The sequence below is a fragment of the Salmo salar genome, chromosome 05 (assembly GCF_965601325.2).
Source record: "Salmo salar chromosome 05, fSalSal1, whole genome shotgun sequence".
NCBI lineage: Eukaryota > Metazoa > Chordata > Actinopteri > Salmoniformes > Salmonidae > Salmo > Salmo salar.
In genome coordinates, this window is record NC_138295.1 from 17,382,501 (window position 1) to 17,397,449 (window position 14,949).

Sequence of the window (14,949 nt, forward strand, 5' to 3'; positions counted from 1 at the left end):
CAGTGCATTCGGGAAGTATTCAGACCCCTTCCCTTTTTCCACATTTTGTTATGTTACAGCCTTATTCTAAAATTGATTAAATAAATAAAAATCTGAAATCTACACACAATGAGACTCAAAATTGAGCTCAGATGCATCCTGTTTCCATTGATCATCATTGAGATGTTTCTACAACTTGATTGGAGTCCACCTGTGGTAAATTCAATTGATTGGACATCATTTGGAAAGGTACACACCTGTCTATATAAGGTCCCACAGTTGACAGTGCATTTCAGAGCAAAAAAACAAGGCATGAGGTTGAAGGAATTGCCCGTGGAGCTCCGAGACAGGATTGTGTCCAGGGGAAGGGTACCACAAATATTCTGCAGCATTGAAGGTCCCCAAGAACACAGTGGCCTCCATCATTCTTAAATGGAAGAAGTTTGAAACCACCAAGACCCTTCCTAGAGCTAGCCACCCAGCCAAACTGAGCAATCGGGGGAGAAGGGCTTTGATCAGGGAGGTGGCCAAGATTTTTTTAATTAAATCTTTATTTAACTAGGCAAGTCAGTTAAGAACAAATTTCTATTTACAATGACGGCCTACACCGGCCAAACCCAGACGACGCTGGGCCAATTGTGCGCCGCCATATGGGACTCCCAATCACAGCCAGTTGTGTTACAGCCTGGATTTGAAACAGGGTGTCTGTAGTGACACCTCTAGCACTGAGATGCAGGGCCTTAGACCGCTGCACCAATCGGGAACCCGATGGTCACTCTGACAGAACGCCAGATGTTCCTCTGTGGAGATGGGACTCGAGGCAATAATCGCTGCCAAAGGTGCATCAACAAAGTACTGAGTATATTTTTCATAAATTTGTTTTTGCTTCGTCATTAAAAATGATTTAATCAATTTTAGAATAGGGCTGTAACGTAACAAAATGTGGAAAAAGTCAAGGGGTCTACTTTCTGAATGCACTGTATTTGGTTAACTATTTAACATGGTGTGATGGCTTGGGGATAGAAGTGGTTCATGGTCCTGTCGGTTACACACTTTGTGCATCGGTACTGCTTGCCGTGCGTTAGCAGAGAAAACAGTCTACTGTATGACTTGGGTGGCTGGTGTCTGACCATTTTTAGGGCCTTCCTCTGATACCGCCTTGTATAGAGGTCCTGGATGGCAGGGAGCTCGTCCCCCCCAGTGATGCACTGGGCCGTACGCACTACCCTCTGTAGCGCCTTGCGTTCGGTTGCCAAGCAGTCAAGATACTCTCGATGGTGCAGCTATATAACTTTTGGAGGATCTGAGGGCCCATGACAAATCTTTTCAGCCTCCTGAGGGGTAAGAGGCATTGTCGTGCCCTCTTCATGACTGAGTTGATGTGTTGAACATGAAGCTTTCGACCCACTCCAATACAGCCCTGTCAATGTGAATGGGGGCGTGCTCGGCCCTCCGTTTCCTGTAGTCCACGATCGGCTCCTTTGTCTTGCTGATGTTGAGGGAGAGGTTGTTGTCTTGGCACCACAATGCCAGGGAGGTGTTCAGTCCCAGGATCCTTAGCTTAGTGATGAGCTTGGAGGGCACTTTGGTGTTGAACGCTGAGCTATGACCAGCATTCTCAAATAGGTGTTCCTCTTGTCCAGGTTGGAAAGCGTGGAGTGCAATAGCGATTGTGTCATTTGTGGATCTGTTGGGGTGGTATGCGAATTGGAGTGGGACCAGGGTGTCTGGGCTGATGGTGTTGATGTGAGCCATGACCAGCCTTTCAAAGCATTTCATGGCTACAGACGTGAGTGCTACGGGTCAGTAGTCATTTAGGTAGGTTACCTAAGTGTTCTTGGGCACAGGGACTATGGTGGTCTGCTTGAAACATGTTGGTATTACAGACTCGGACAGGGAGATGTTGAAAGTGTCAGTGAAGACACTTGCCAGCTGGTCAGCACATGCTCTGAGTACACAGCCTGGTAATCCGTCTGGCCCTGCAGCTTTGTGAATATTAACCTGTTTAAAGGTCTTACTCACATCGGCTACATATGCAGGATTTACCGTAAGTGCAGTCTCCGTGAATGTCAAACACGCTATAACGCTGATCATCTGCACTACGGATTGAATCGAGCCATTAAGCTCCAGCCTCAGCCCCTCTCACCTCAATCCCACAGCCCAGTTGAGACACACCATTCTTGGGCACGGTTCTAGCCCTGTGGGGGTGGTTGTGGTGCTGGTGGTGGTGGAGGTAGTGTGTAGGGAATACAAACCAAAACCTGTCTCACTCTCTCTTTTTCCAGTTCCCCACTGTGAATCCCCCTCTGTTCCCCTATCCCGAGAAGAGTATTTTTAAACACAAAAGCTCCCGCCCTCTTATTCCTTCCACATGGTTATTAATAAATATTTATGCCTCTAACTCCGTAGAGTGATGGCTTTGGATGAGCTGCAATGAATAATACATTAAATGCATCTGATGAAGTGCCGTCTCCAGTAATTGTGCCTGTGTGTGTGTGTGTGTGTGTGTGTGTGTGTGTGGTGTGTGTGTGTGTGTGTGTGTGTGTGTGTGTGTGTGTGTGTGTGTGTGTGTGTGTGTGTGTGTGTGTGTGTGTGTGTGTGTGTGTGTGTGTGTGTGCGCGTGTGCCCTCCACTAAGCAGTGATCATGCAAACAGACGGGGCACTAAGCAGAGTGTAAGCTGTGATGGAGGAGAATCCACAGCAGTTTCTCTGTTTTCAATCCTAAACTCCACACACACACACACTCTCTCTTTCTCTACACATCTACTCCCAGAGCTACCCAGAGGGACGATGCACATCACCACCACACTGCAACAGAAGAAGAGGAGTGGACTGTCTCTCTAGGCCCAGGCATTACACTATGATAATACCCATATACCACGGTAATAATTGGGGTTGCAAAGGGTTAGAAACTTTCTGGAAAATTTCAGTAATTTTTCCATGGGAAGTTAAGCCCGGGAATTTGGGGAATTTTGCTTAAATTCATCAAAAAAAGTTAGGTTATGACAGTGAACCTTTTTTGTGGGATACACATAAGGCAATTCTAGGTCTTGTGGCATATTTTGGTTAAACTATCCCCAATTCAATGGATTGCAACCCTCTGCATGCACAGCGCATTCTTCCATCACATGTACAGCTGATTCTCAAGATCTTGCACACTAATGAAATGCTATTGAGCACACACTACTACACTGTGAGCCAAGGACTACATGCTTTCTGGTAAGTTTTGATTACAATAACTAGTAAATAGTAGCCTAAAGCAAAGTGTGTTTAAATCATTTCTAACTTTCTTTCTAATTTCTAAATTTCTAACAATTTCGCCTAGTTAGTTTTTGCTACCATGTGGGTTTTAGCTTGCTTGAGAATGCTAAATTAAGGTGTGTTAATTCACCTGTTTCCATACATGTTTCATTTTAAAACATGTATCTTACAAAGGAGTTGTTTCATTTAAATGCTTAACTATTTATCTGTACATGGAATTGTATTTGGTTTTTTTTACATTTTTTTAAATAATCTTTACAGGAAAATGCCACGGGCACTATCTGATGTGTGGAGATATCTAAGGTTAAATTAAGGTATTAATTCCGAATGGTTAAGTTAAGGTTTAAGGTTTTGGATACGGTTCAAACTAAACGAGTGTCTAGCCCTGGGATTGAACCTGCAACCCTCAGTGTCAGAGTTCGCAGCTTACGCCCATCCACCACCCCCTTCCACAATGCCCACGCAAAACACAAGCCTACTTGGGGAGATTCTCATTTGGGCAAAAGACTGTCCTCCATCCTCTCTCCTCCGTTCACTCTCCTTTGTGACATAGAAACCGATAAGTGTTCAAGGATTGTGTCAGTTCATTAGCAGACGAACGGAAGAGTGTCGTCCCCTCCTCGATAGCCACCTTTCATCGAGGATACTGATGTGAATCCTACTGTGGAAGAGTTTAGAATTTGTCTTTTTATTTTTTTATTTAGGCAAGTCAGTTAAGAACAAATTCTTTTTTACAATGACGGCCCACCAAAAGGCAAAAGGCCTCCTACATGGACGGGGGCTGGGATTAAAAATACAAAAATATATATGACAAATCACACATCACGACAAGAGAGACAGCAAAACACTACATAAAGAGAGACCTAAGACAACAACATATCTGCCAGAGGACCCTCTCATTTCTCTCTCATTTCAAGCAAGTGCATTTCCCTCCACATTCACACTCCTCGATTAAATTTGACCTTTTTCAAAAGGAGGCGAGGGAAGACGGAGGAGAGAGGACACAGGAGGTGCGCAAATCTAAATGATAAAAGGCATTGATGATAATAGTGCTCACCATTGCCCCTAGTGGCCGGTTTTGACGTCATCTCCTGACGTCTTGCTTAACTGGACATACGTCTAACTTCGCAGTGTACTTGAGAGATTTCTCTGCTCTGTCATCCCAGTGACATCATCCCAGCACTACAACATTCCATCTCATGCAGTACAGTACTGTAGTAATAATTCCAGTGTGACCAATAGGTCAGAGGTTCTCAAACCGCCCCCAGCCGTTTCACAATGTTCTTGTAGCCCTGAACTGGAGAGGTTTGAGAACCTCTGCTCCAGGCCAGGCTACAATACTGTAGTATTAATTCCTGTTGGTCCTCTAGACCAGGCTATAATAGTGTAGTATTAATTCCTGTTGGTCCTCTAGACCAGGCTATAATACTGTAGTACTAATTCCTGTTGGTCCTCTAGACCAGGCTATAGTACTGTAGTACTAATTCCTGTTGGTCCTCTAGACCAGGCTATAATACTGTAGTACTAATTCCTGTTGGTCCTCTAGACCAGGCTATAATACTGTAGTACTAATTCCTGTTGGTCCTCTAGACCAGGCTATAATACTGTAGTACTAATTCCTGTTGGTCCTCTAGACCAGGCTATAATACTGTAGTACTAATTCCTGTTGGTCCTCTAGACCAGGCTATAATACTGTAGTACTAATTCCTGTTGGTCCTCTAGACCAGGCTATAATACTGTAGTACTAATTCCTGTTGGTCCTCTAGACCAGGCTATAATACTGTAGTACTAATTCCTGTTGGTCCTCTAGACCAGGCTATAATACTGTAGTACTAATTCCTGTTGGTCCTCTAGACCAGGCTATAGTACTGTAGTACTAATTCCTGTTGGTCCTCTAGACCAGGCTATAGTACTGTAGTACTAATTCCTGTTGGTCCTCTAGACCAGGCTATAGTACTGTAGTATTAATTCCTGTTGGTCCTCTAGACCAGGCTACAATACTGTAGTACTAACTCCTGTTGGTCCTCTAGACCAGGCTATAGTACTGTAGTACTAATTCCTATTGGTCCTCTAGACCAGGCTATAATTGTTACGACCTCTACCGAAGGTGGCTCCTCTCCCTGTTCGGGCGGTGCTCAGCGGTCGTCGTCACCGGTCGTCGTCACCGGTCTACTAGCTGCCACCGATCCCTTTTTCCCTTTTCGTTTGGTTTTGTCTGTCCTGTGCTTCACCTGTTTGAGTTAGGTTCATTAGTGGGTTATTTAGTCTCGGCCTACCAGGTTGGGTTCGTGCGGGATTGTTTTGTTTTACCTGTCGTGGTTTTGGGGTTGCGTTATCTTTTCTTTGTCTTATGTGGACTGGCGTTTCTTTCTGGACTGCGTTCCGGCCCTTTTGGGTGGATTATTTCCTCTGGTTTTTATGCCTGTTCATGGTGTTTTGGACTCAGGAATAAACCCTCTGCTAGTGCATATTTGGTCTCCTGCGCCTGACTCCACCCCCCCCACAACTCCTAGAGAGTATTGACAATAATACTGTAGCACTAATTCCTGTTGGTCCTCTAGACCAGGCTATAATATTGTAGTACTAATTCCTGTTGGTCCTCTAGACCAGGCTATAATACTGTAGTACTAATTCCTGTTGGTCCTCTAGACCAGGCTATAATACTGTAGTACTAATTCCTGTTGGTCCTCTAGACCAGGCTATAATACTGTAGTACTAATTCCTGTTGGTCCTCTAGACCAGGCTATAATACTGTAGCACTAATTCCTGTTGGTCCTCTAGACCAGGCTATAATATTGTAGTACTAATTCCTGTTGGTCCTCTAGACCAGGCTATAATACTGTAGTACTAATTCCTATTGGTCCTCTAGGCCAGGAGATTTGGAGAGGAAGCTCTTTTCTATCCTCTTATTGATCTGGATGTCTTTGTGTGGCCCCAGTCCATTGATCAGACCTGGCTCTCTCTCTCTCTCTCACACACACACACACACACACACACACACACACACACACACACACACACACACACACACACACACACACACACACACACACACACACTTCCTTGAAAATCCCTCAGAGAGAAGAGAAATGATGCAGCAGAAGATTATAGTGACAACATGAATCTGCTTAGCTATGGATTCCAATTAGATGTTGTGATGCTAGAACTGGTTGGTTTGGTCAGTCATAGAAATAACATTACTAGAATAGATCATTGTGGTAATCATATTGCTAATAGTATTTATTTTGTATCTCTATGTGATCACTTAGAAGGATACCCGAAAAAAAAACAGAGGCTTCTTTTTAGCATAATATATATTACAGTTATGAAGGAATTGTTATTTTATTAATGTAGTTTAATTGTAAATGTTTATTTTGTCACACATGCTAGAAATTCTTATTACAAGTATTTAATTGTAATGTAAAATTGTATTTTGTTTACAATATCTCTTCACCAGATAACCAACGTTAAAGCAACACCTCACCGACATATTAATTCAACACCACACTGGAGTTATGACCTAATGGCTGCAGGAGATTTGACATGAAATCAGCTATTTATGCCTCCACTCCGTCCCTGTTCTAAAGTCAGTCAATAGCAGATTATGGTGATGTCAACGCTAACCAAGGGGAGACTGACTAGTACTCTCTCTGTTTGACTCAAGGTATCCATTCCACTGCAGTTATATTTAACCAGGGAAACGTAGAAAGAGAGTCAAGCTAGATCTTCCTATGAACATGTAGGCTACACACACAAACACAAACACACACACACACACACACACAAACACACATAAGACACACACACACACACATATATAACACACAGACGAACAAACATACACACACAGGGCGCGCGCACACACACACACTGTCGATGACTCAACAGGAGAAATACATCATAGTTTCCTCAACGTCAGCCATTTTCCTTCTACACCATCTATTCTGTTCTGTGTGTACTCTCACCTTTACTAGTTCACCCAACACCCAACTGTTAGTCTCCCTTGTGCCCTACTCTGTCTCCCCCAGCAGGTGTTGAGGAGGGGGGATGCAGATGGTGAGGGGTGAGGGTAGGGGGAGGCAGGGGGAGGACTGGAGGAAGTGGGTGGTCATATAGACTGCTGCCCATATCGCAACCTATTCCCTATCTAGGCCCTGTGAGCCTTGGTCAAAAGTGATGCACTAAATAGGGCATAGGGTTCCATTTGGGGTGCAAGCCATACAGGCCTCAGCCCCGCTGATGAGTACCTCCCTCATCCGGAGGAGCTCCATTCATCCACAGGCACAAGGAGCCATTCAGCCACTGCCTCTAACTGCTTTTAACGTCATAGCCCATAACTGCCCAGGCTTATTCACACACACACACACACACAGACACACACAGACTCAAACAAACACACACACACACACACACACACACACACACACACACACATGCAAATGCACACACACACACACACACACATGCATGCAAGCAAGCACACACACACAGACACACCCAGACGCACACACACACCGACAGATGAACAAATACACACACACACACATGTACGTATTCCACACACACACACACACACACACACACACACACACACACACACAGATATGGACACGGATGAACTTTCATTCATACACAGACTAAGTAGGTCATCATAAAGTCAAGATTTCAAAATGTATTTTAATGCTAACCTTTTCTACATCCTCTTGAAGCAAAGACACACAGAGAGAAATGGTGTCGCTGTCTTCTCTGCTGTATGTACATCACCTCTAACCAGAGTCACTGTTTGTGTTATTTACGTTAGTCATATAGCCAGGGGCGGAAATCCCGGGGGGGACGGGGGGGACACGACCCCCCCATCCTGGGAAAAATATGATTTGTCCCCCCCAATATATCACTGAAACATAACTATGTAATTTCAATAATATTAATAATACGCAATGAAAGCAATTGTGCTGATTATAGACACTTAATAGCGCGTTTTTAAGTTTCAAAAGATTGCGACCCCCCCACCCTTTTCCTCACAATGGTTTGATCCACTGGCAAGGTAACAGAGGGGTCGTGTCTACTGTCTGAAAGGCACTCAATGAACGTAACTGACGTGAGGTTAATCCAGTCAATCGCGCACACACACTAGCTGAATATGCAGAGCTAGCGCGCAAATATTAACTATTATGCTAGCTAGTACCTATTCCATTTATGTGGCCTCGTCAAAGATGGAATCTTTGCTATCGTCAATTTATTCCGAGATCAGCATGCAGATGATGTAAGTTAGTGCTTCAAAGTCCCTGTGATAAGGTTAGCGATAAACTGAAGTCCAAACTGAACAGAACTACACTCTTCTTCTACCATTGTCTTAAATATATTTAATGGTCTCGTTGCAAAAGCTAAATTGTCGCAAGGGAACTTTTATTTATTTATTTTATTTAACCCGGGTAGCAAAGATTATAGCAAACACCACTGAAATGGAATTGGTGCTCGCTAGCTTTGCAAATTCAGCTATTGTTGGAAGCCAGCCAATATGAAACAAACTATTAAAATTACAAAAGGTTGCAGCATATGTTGTGTAAATGGTGAACTCATACAGCTGTCAACTCTTGTCATTTTAATCCGTTTCACATTTGCTAGCTACCTTTTAGATCGAAGCCCAAATAGAATGATTGAAGATGATAGAAGCCCATCTCCTACTGTAAATAACCTACACACTGTGTGTGTGTGTAGCCAGCCAGCCAGGTAGAAAAATGGCAGAAAAATAAAAGACGGACATCAGAGTATTTTTCAGTACACCAAAACGCAAAGTAAGAACCCTAGTAGCCTAATATCTCAAAGACTAGTTGATAAAATGTTCAGAAGAAAGAAATGAAATTCTAATGGTAATGTTTCACAATGATGTCATTAGGCAGAGCAGGCAACAGATGGCACACAGACAGCAGAGTTGGGGACAGATATGCAGGGACAGACTGGCAGAGACGGAGTCTCAGGTAAGTTTGTTGAGTCTTTGTTTGGCAACATTATGAAAGGTTCTCAATTTTTGGACTTGTAAAATAGGAACATAATTGGAAAATGCCATGGATACCCCCACTCTCAACTTAAACTGGTGACTGAACTAAGATTTGTTAAAGGCAATGGTATTGCTGTTGTGAGTAGTTGTGTAGTTTTGGGTACCGGTAGCTAGGAGTACGGCAAACACCTTATTTCTTTGGTTCCTCAATATACATTTACCATATTACAATGTAGGCTATGTGTTACAGCACTACTTTTGGTGTCCCCCTCAGGAATTGCTCTTGAGAAAATGTAATGTAATTGTCCCCCCCAAAGTTGATATCAGATTTTCGCCCCTGCATTTAGCAGACGCTCTTATCCAGAGCGACATACAGGAACAATTAGGGTTAAGTGCTTAAGGGCACTTTGACAGATTTTCACCTAGACGGCTCAGGGATTAGAACCAGCAACCTTTCGGTTACTGGATGAACTCTCTAACCGATAGGCTACATGATGCATGTCACATCAAAGCCTGTCTGTCTCAGCTAACAGGATCTGATCTGTCCCTTCACGTTAGGGACGGAGAGAAGCAACAGAGCAGAGAGGAGCGAGATCACTGCTCACTCACCACAATCTGGGAATGTGTTGTCATCACAGCAGCTGCCAATACCCAGCTCAGCTCAAGGGTTGTTTAGCACAAAAAAATGGTTTAGAAATACAAGTGGCCTTTAAAAGACTCAGACAAGTTAGGTTTCCGTCCAACTGTTGACAGATTTTCATGTGAATATTCTCAAATCTGCTTAAAACTATATGTGCATTTTCCCACCAAAGATGTGTTTCCAATAAAATGTATTTTCTGCAGATAAAAGACTGTGTGTGATGATCTAGTGCACATAAAAATACATTTTGTGGTTAAATTTACATGTACTGAATAAAAAATACAAGTGAAATGGGTTTCCATGGCATTTTCAACTCTACTGACCCAGAATGGTATTATATCGGGAGTGTGCCCACTCCGGTACGACGACGTGCAGATACAGTACTGTGTCAGCGCTGCTGGCTAGAGCGCACGTATAGCCAACATGATGAGATCATTATTGACAAAAGAACAAGATTATTTGAATTCAAAACAGCAGTCAAGCATCGATGATCATGTCACCAGAATACAACCCTCGATATTTATCAGAAAGAAGCATCAAGCTCATCACTGTGCACTTTCACCACCCTGTGAAGTTCATCAGAACTTATTTCATCTGCAGCCTAATAAACTGTATGCTTTCCTGACAGCATCGCATGACTCCAAGTTTACTTCCATATTATGGTTATTCTATCAAAGTGTTTCCACCGACATTTCTCGCATCATTTATTTTACAGACACAAAAAGATCCCACCTCCTCTACCGTATTTTGTTTTGTCGACATTTGAGAAGTTTACCGAAACATTTTCTGTTTCCATCAGGCCTGTCGTGATATTTTTTTATCCTGATAAACATGTTTTTTCTTCCCCCTCATGCCCTATGTGTGTGTGTGTGTGTGTGTGTGTGTGTGTGTGTGTGTGTGTGTGTGTGTGTGGTGTGTGTGTGTGTGTGTGTGTGTGTGTGTGTGTGTGTGTGTGTGTGTGTGTGTGTGTGTGTGTGTGTGTGTGTGTGTGTGTGTGTGTGTGTGTAGCCTACCATGTTCACTTCTGGCTTCATTCACAGAGATACATCATTACTAAGGCCATGATGGGATTATTTACGTTTCATTAGAGCGCAGTGTCTAAGACCATAGTCTGAGAGAGGAGGGTGAGGGGGGTGAGGAGGGTGAGGGGGGTGAGGAAGATGAGGAGGTAACCCTTATTTGGAGTGTGAGGAGGGGGTAGTCCTTGTTAGATATCACTGGAGAGATGGATATGGACACTGACAGTAGGGTAGCCTACACCATGTCCCTGTCACCCAACTGATTATCTACACAACGTCATCAGCTAAGGGTGGACTTTTAGAAGATCCTTCCCATATAAGTGTATGGAAGCAGGTCACCTATATTTCAAACGTATGGCTCCGTAGATTGAATGGGAATCCCTCATGTGCTGTTACGGTCATATTGCATTAGATATCATATGTTACGGTCATATTGCATTAGATATCATATGTTACAGTAATACTGCATTAGATATCATATGTAAAGGTCATATTGCATTAGATATCATATGTTACCGTCATATTGCATTAGATATCATATGTTACGGTCATATTGCATTAGATATCATATGTTACCTTCATATTGCATTAGATATCATATGTTAAGGTCATATTGCATTGGATATCATATGTTACCGTCATATTGCATTAGATATCATATGTTACGGTCATATTGCATTAGATATCATATGTTACGGTCATATTGCATTAGATATCATATGTTGCTGTCATATTGCATTAGATATCATATGATATGGTCATATTGCATTAGATATCATATGTTACAGTAATACTGCATTAGATATCATATGATACAGTAATACTGCATTAGATATCATATGTTACAGTAATACTGCATTAGATATCATATGTTACAGTAATACTGCATTAGATATCATATGTTACAGTAATATTGCATTAGATATCATATGTTACAGTCATATTGCATTAGATATCATATTTTACGGTCAAATTGGATTGGATATCATATGTTGCAGTCATATTGCATTAGATATCATATGTTATGGTCATATTGCATTAGATATCATATGTTACAGTCATATTGCATTAGATATCATATGTTACGATCATATTGCATTAGATATCATATGTTACAGTAATACTGCATTCGATAGCATATGTTACAGTAATACTGCATTAGATATCATATGTGACTTAAAATACATCAACTGTTTCGTTTTCTTCTGATTTCCATTTCTTTTCAAAAGGGAACTGTATCTCTAAGAGGCAGAGATCAGAGATCAGAGATCTCAGGAAAAGCATGACAAGTATGTGAAACAGAATAAAAACGGCCTTTAAATTCAAGTCTTGTCTCCGAGTAGGAACAAAACACAGAGACAACACGGTCATCAATGTCTAAAAACTCTGCCGGTGAAACTGAATGTCGCACTTCAAGCAGTCCTGAGGAGACTAGTGTGGAAAGAGAGAGTTGTCAGGGAGGAGAATGTGTTGTGTATGGTTAATTTGGAGCCAGCGCCCAGCTGCATAGGCCTGATGCCCGTTTTAAGGGTGTTCAACATGGAGCACCTGGGATAGAGCCTACCTTTAGACTTAGCAATTTAAGATTTAAAAAAAAAAGTAAACTCAAGGGCACCTTATTGTTTAAAATCCCAAAAGTGAAGGCTGGCACACAAAAATAAACTTAAATGCAGAAATGAAGTTATTTTTCGTTTTATCGTGTTTTTTTCTTGCTTTTCAGCAGACTGGGGATAGATTGGGCTACCAGATCACCTCGATCTTTAAAACATGTTACAAAATCGCGTCATTGTCTGCATCTGTTAAAGGAAGGTGACTGTGACACTAATACTAAAACGATTAGGTTAAACATGATTTGATTTGGGCATCCAAGGGGCAGACAGGCTGTGCGATGACGACACGTGATCGATTCGTTGGTTGATGTACTTACAAGAGAGCAACGTCTCTGCTTGACCGGTGACAGCCATTGATCCGCAGTGCTTCGCAATAAACTATAAATCCTTCTTACGCGTCTGCGTGTCACCTTACACGCTCGCCCCCATGTAAGTGACCTCATCCATAAAGAATATGATGTCCAAGGGTGAACGAATGAAAGGTCTACGATGCAATATTTCTCCGACAGTGTTCCATTAATTAGAGCCCTGATTTAGACGTGTTCCTGAAACGCACAGAGACAACCTTATGAACTTGAGTGAGTCACGGCGGTTGGAGCCATTTGAGTGGTATGGCGTTGTTGGCTAGGTTACTGTAATGAGAAAGCGAACCTGAGCCGCGCGCTTAACACTTTAATGAAACTAGCTGGTGCCAGCTGAAGCTAAACGAATACAAATCCGTCGCTAATTAGGAAAAGCGCTTTGTGGTAACAGGTTTCTCCTGAATGCCGGTGGGAAAGGGGGGTTGGGTGATCTGCGCTAACGGCAGACAATATTTCAAGCGCAGGAAGCGCATGTTGGCTTGTGTAGGGGGAAGGGTGTCACATTATAATACATTTAATATATATATATATATATATAACCGCTTTGTTGCGTCTGGTTCTAATGTTTGTAGCCTACATGTATACTACTGATATGGGTAGATTGTCAGAAAAAATCTGTTCACTGCACTGAGGTCTCTCTCGCTCACACAAGCACGCACACAGCCGCTGACGAGAAAGAGAGAGAAAGCGAAACAGATGGATCCACAAAAGCACACATTTTCGGACCCTCTTTACAGTGAGCGAATAACCAGCTGTAATTGCATATATGATATCTCCAACTATCAATGACAGACACATTTAAATAGTAGGAAAATCATTTCAGGACAAGCTTTGGCCAGTGATCTCGTTGAGCAGGACAACAACAGATTGATCGTATGACTGACTAAATAACATATGAGGCAAACTAGGAAATAACTGGGAAGGATGGGTGGGATGAAGATAACAGAGACCGTGGGGAAAAGGAAAGACTTACAGGCATATGTCATGGAGAAGCTGTTGCCCATCTTGACCATATCCACCTGCGGCACCAGTTTGGGGATATCCTGGTGGTGCGAGAGCGCGAACCGAAACACCTCATATTCGTGAGATTCGGTTGGGAATAGTCCCCCTATGAAAGATACAGAATCAACGGTTATTTATAAAACGTCTCTCTGCAAACTAAACGCAAACACAGAAGAGATAAATATCTCTGGACTGTTTATTCGGCAAAATATGTTGAATACAACTTTAAAGCTTCGGAAAAGGCATATTTGTCCATACAAATAGGCTTATGCCAAGAAACCAAATGTGTAGCCTAAATAAATAAACAATTCAAATAATTTTGCCAGACTTCATTTTACGCGTGTTTTTCACCTACCTATATTGATGTTACTTGGAAAACTTGAACCCAAGCACATCCCCAGAAAACTGGTGTACAGGAGGGTGAAGCTTCGCTGCATATTTCCTTTTGCATTGGTGAAGAAAAAAGAGCCGAAATCCAAGCATAGATCTTTCCTTGGTGAGTTAGTGTATACCTCCTCTTCCCCACTCCTTTTTTCCCAGTTGCAGATGCTCTTACAAAAACATCCATCCAACGTCGAGAGAGAGCATGCAACTGCAGTCGCTGTCCTCTCTCTCCTCCGCTCTTTCTCTCGCGCGCTGCTGATGCCCGCTTGTCCTCGGCTGCTATGATACCGAGCGGTGACTTCAACTCCGGCCCCTACCGAGGGCACCCACGCGTCAGGCGACGCTGGAGGGTCTGTTTCTATGTTGTTTTATATACTTTGAATTGGATTGAAACTGTCATAATGGCTTGGTTCATCTAGTGTTTTATTAGTGTATAACGTTTTCTTACATCTGAATTTGACATCATTCTACGTAATCCATTCAAATGCACCTATGTGGGATTTATGCACCACCAGGGGCGGCGCGGGGGGGGGGGGGGGGGGGGGGGGGGGCAGGGGGGGGGCCAGTGTCCCTGTGACAACAATTTTGGACCCCCCTTGTGGCCCCCCTAAATGTGGAGTATGAAATAATTTTTACATAAATAATTTTTGCTATTGTTCTTTTTTTTACATCTGTTATTAGACAGTGGCAATG

The 14,949-nt window shown here is 42.7% G+C and overlaps 1 protein-coding gene across 3 annotated transcripts in view; it reads right to left on the bottom strand.

Moving 5' to 3' along the window:
- Positions 1 to 14,524, bottom strand: part of LOC106604348 (glutamate receptor 1) — a 171,646-nt gene extending 157,122 nt beyond the window's left edge. For all 3 annotated transcript variants that reach the window (XM_045717945.2, XM_045717944.2, XM_045717946.2), the window contains exons 1-2: positions 14,228 to 14,524; positions 13,844 to 13,978 (exon numbers count right to left, since the gene is read on the bottom strand). In XM_045717945.2, the coding sequence (XP_045573901.1) occupies positions 13,844 to 13,978; positions 14,228 to 14,309 (217 nt within the window). In that variant the 5' untranslated portion in view covers positions 14,310 to 14,524. The remainder of the gene's footprint in view (positions 1 to 13,843; positions 13,979 to 14,227) is intronic.
- Positions 14,525 to 14,949: the final 425 nt, after the last annotated feature.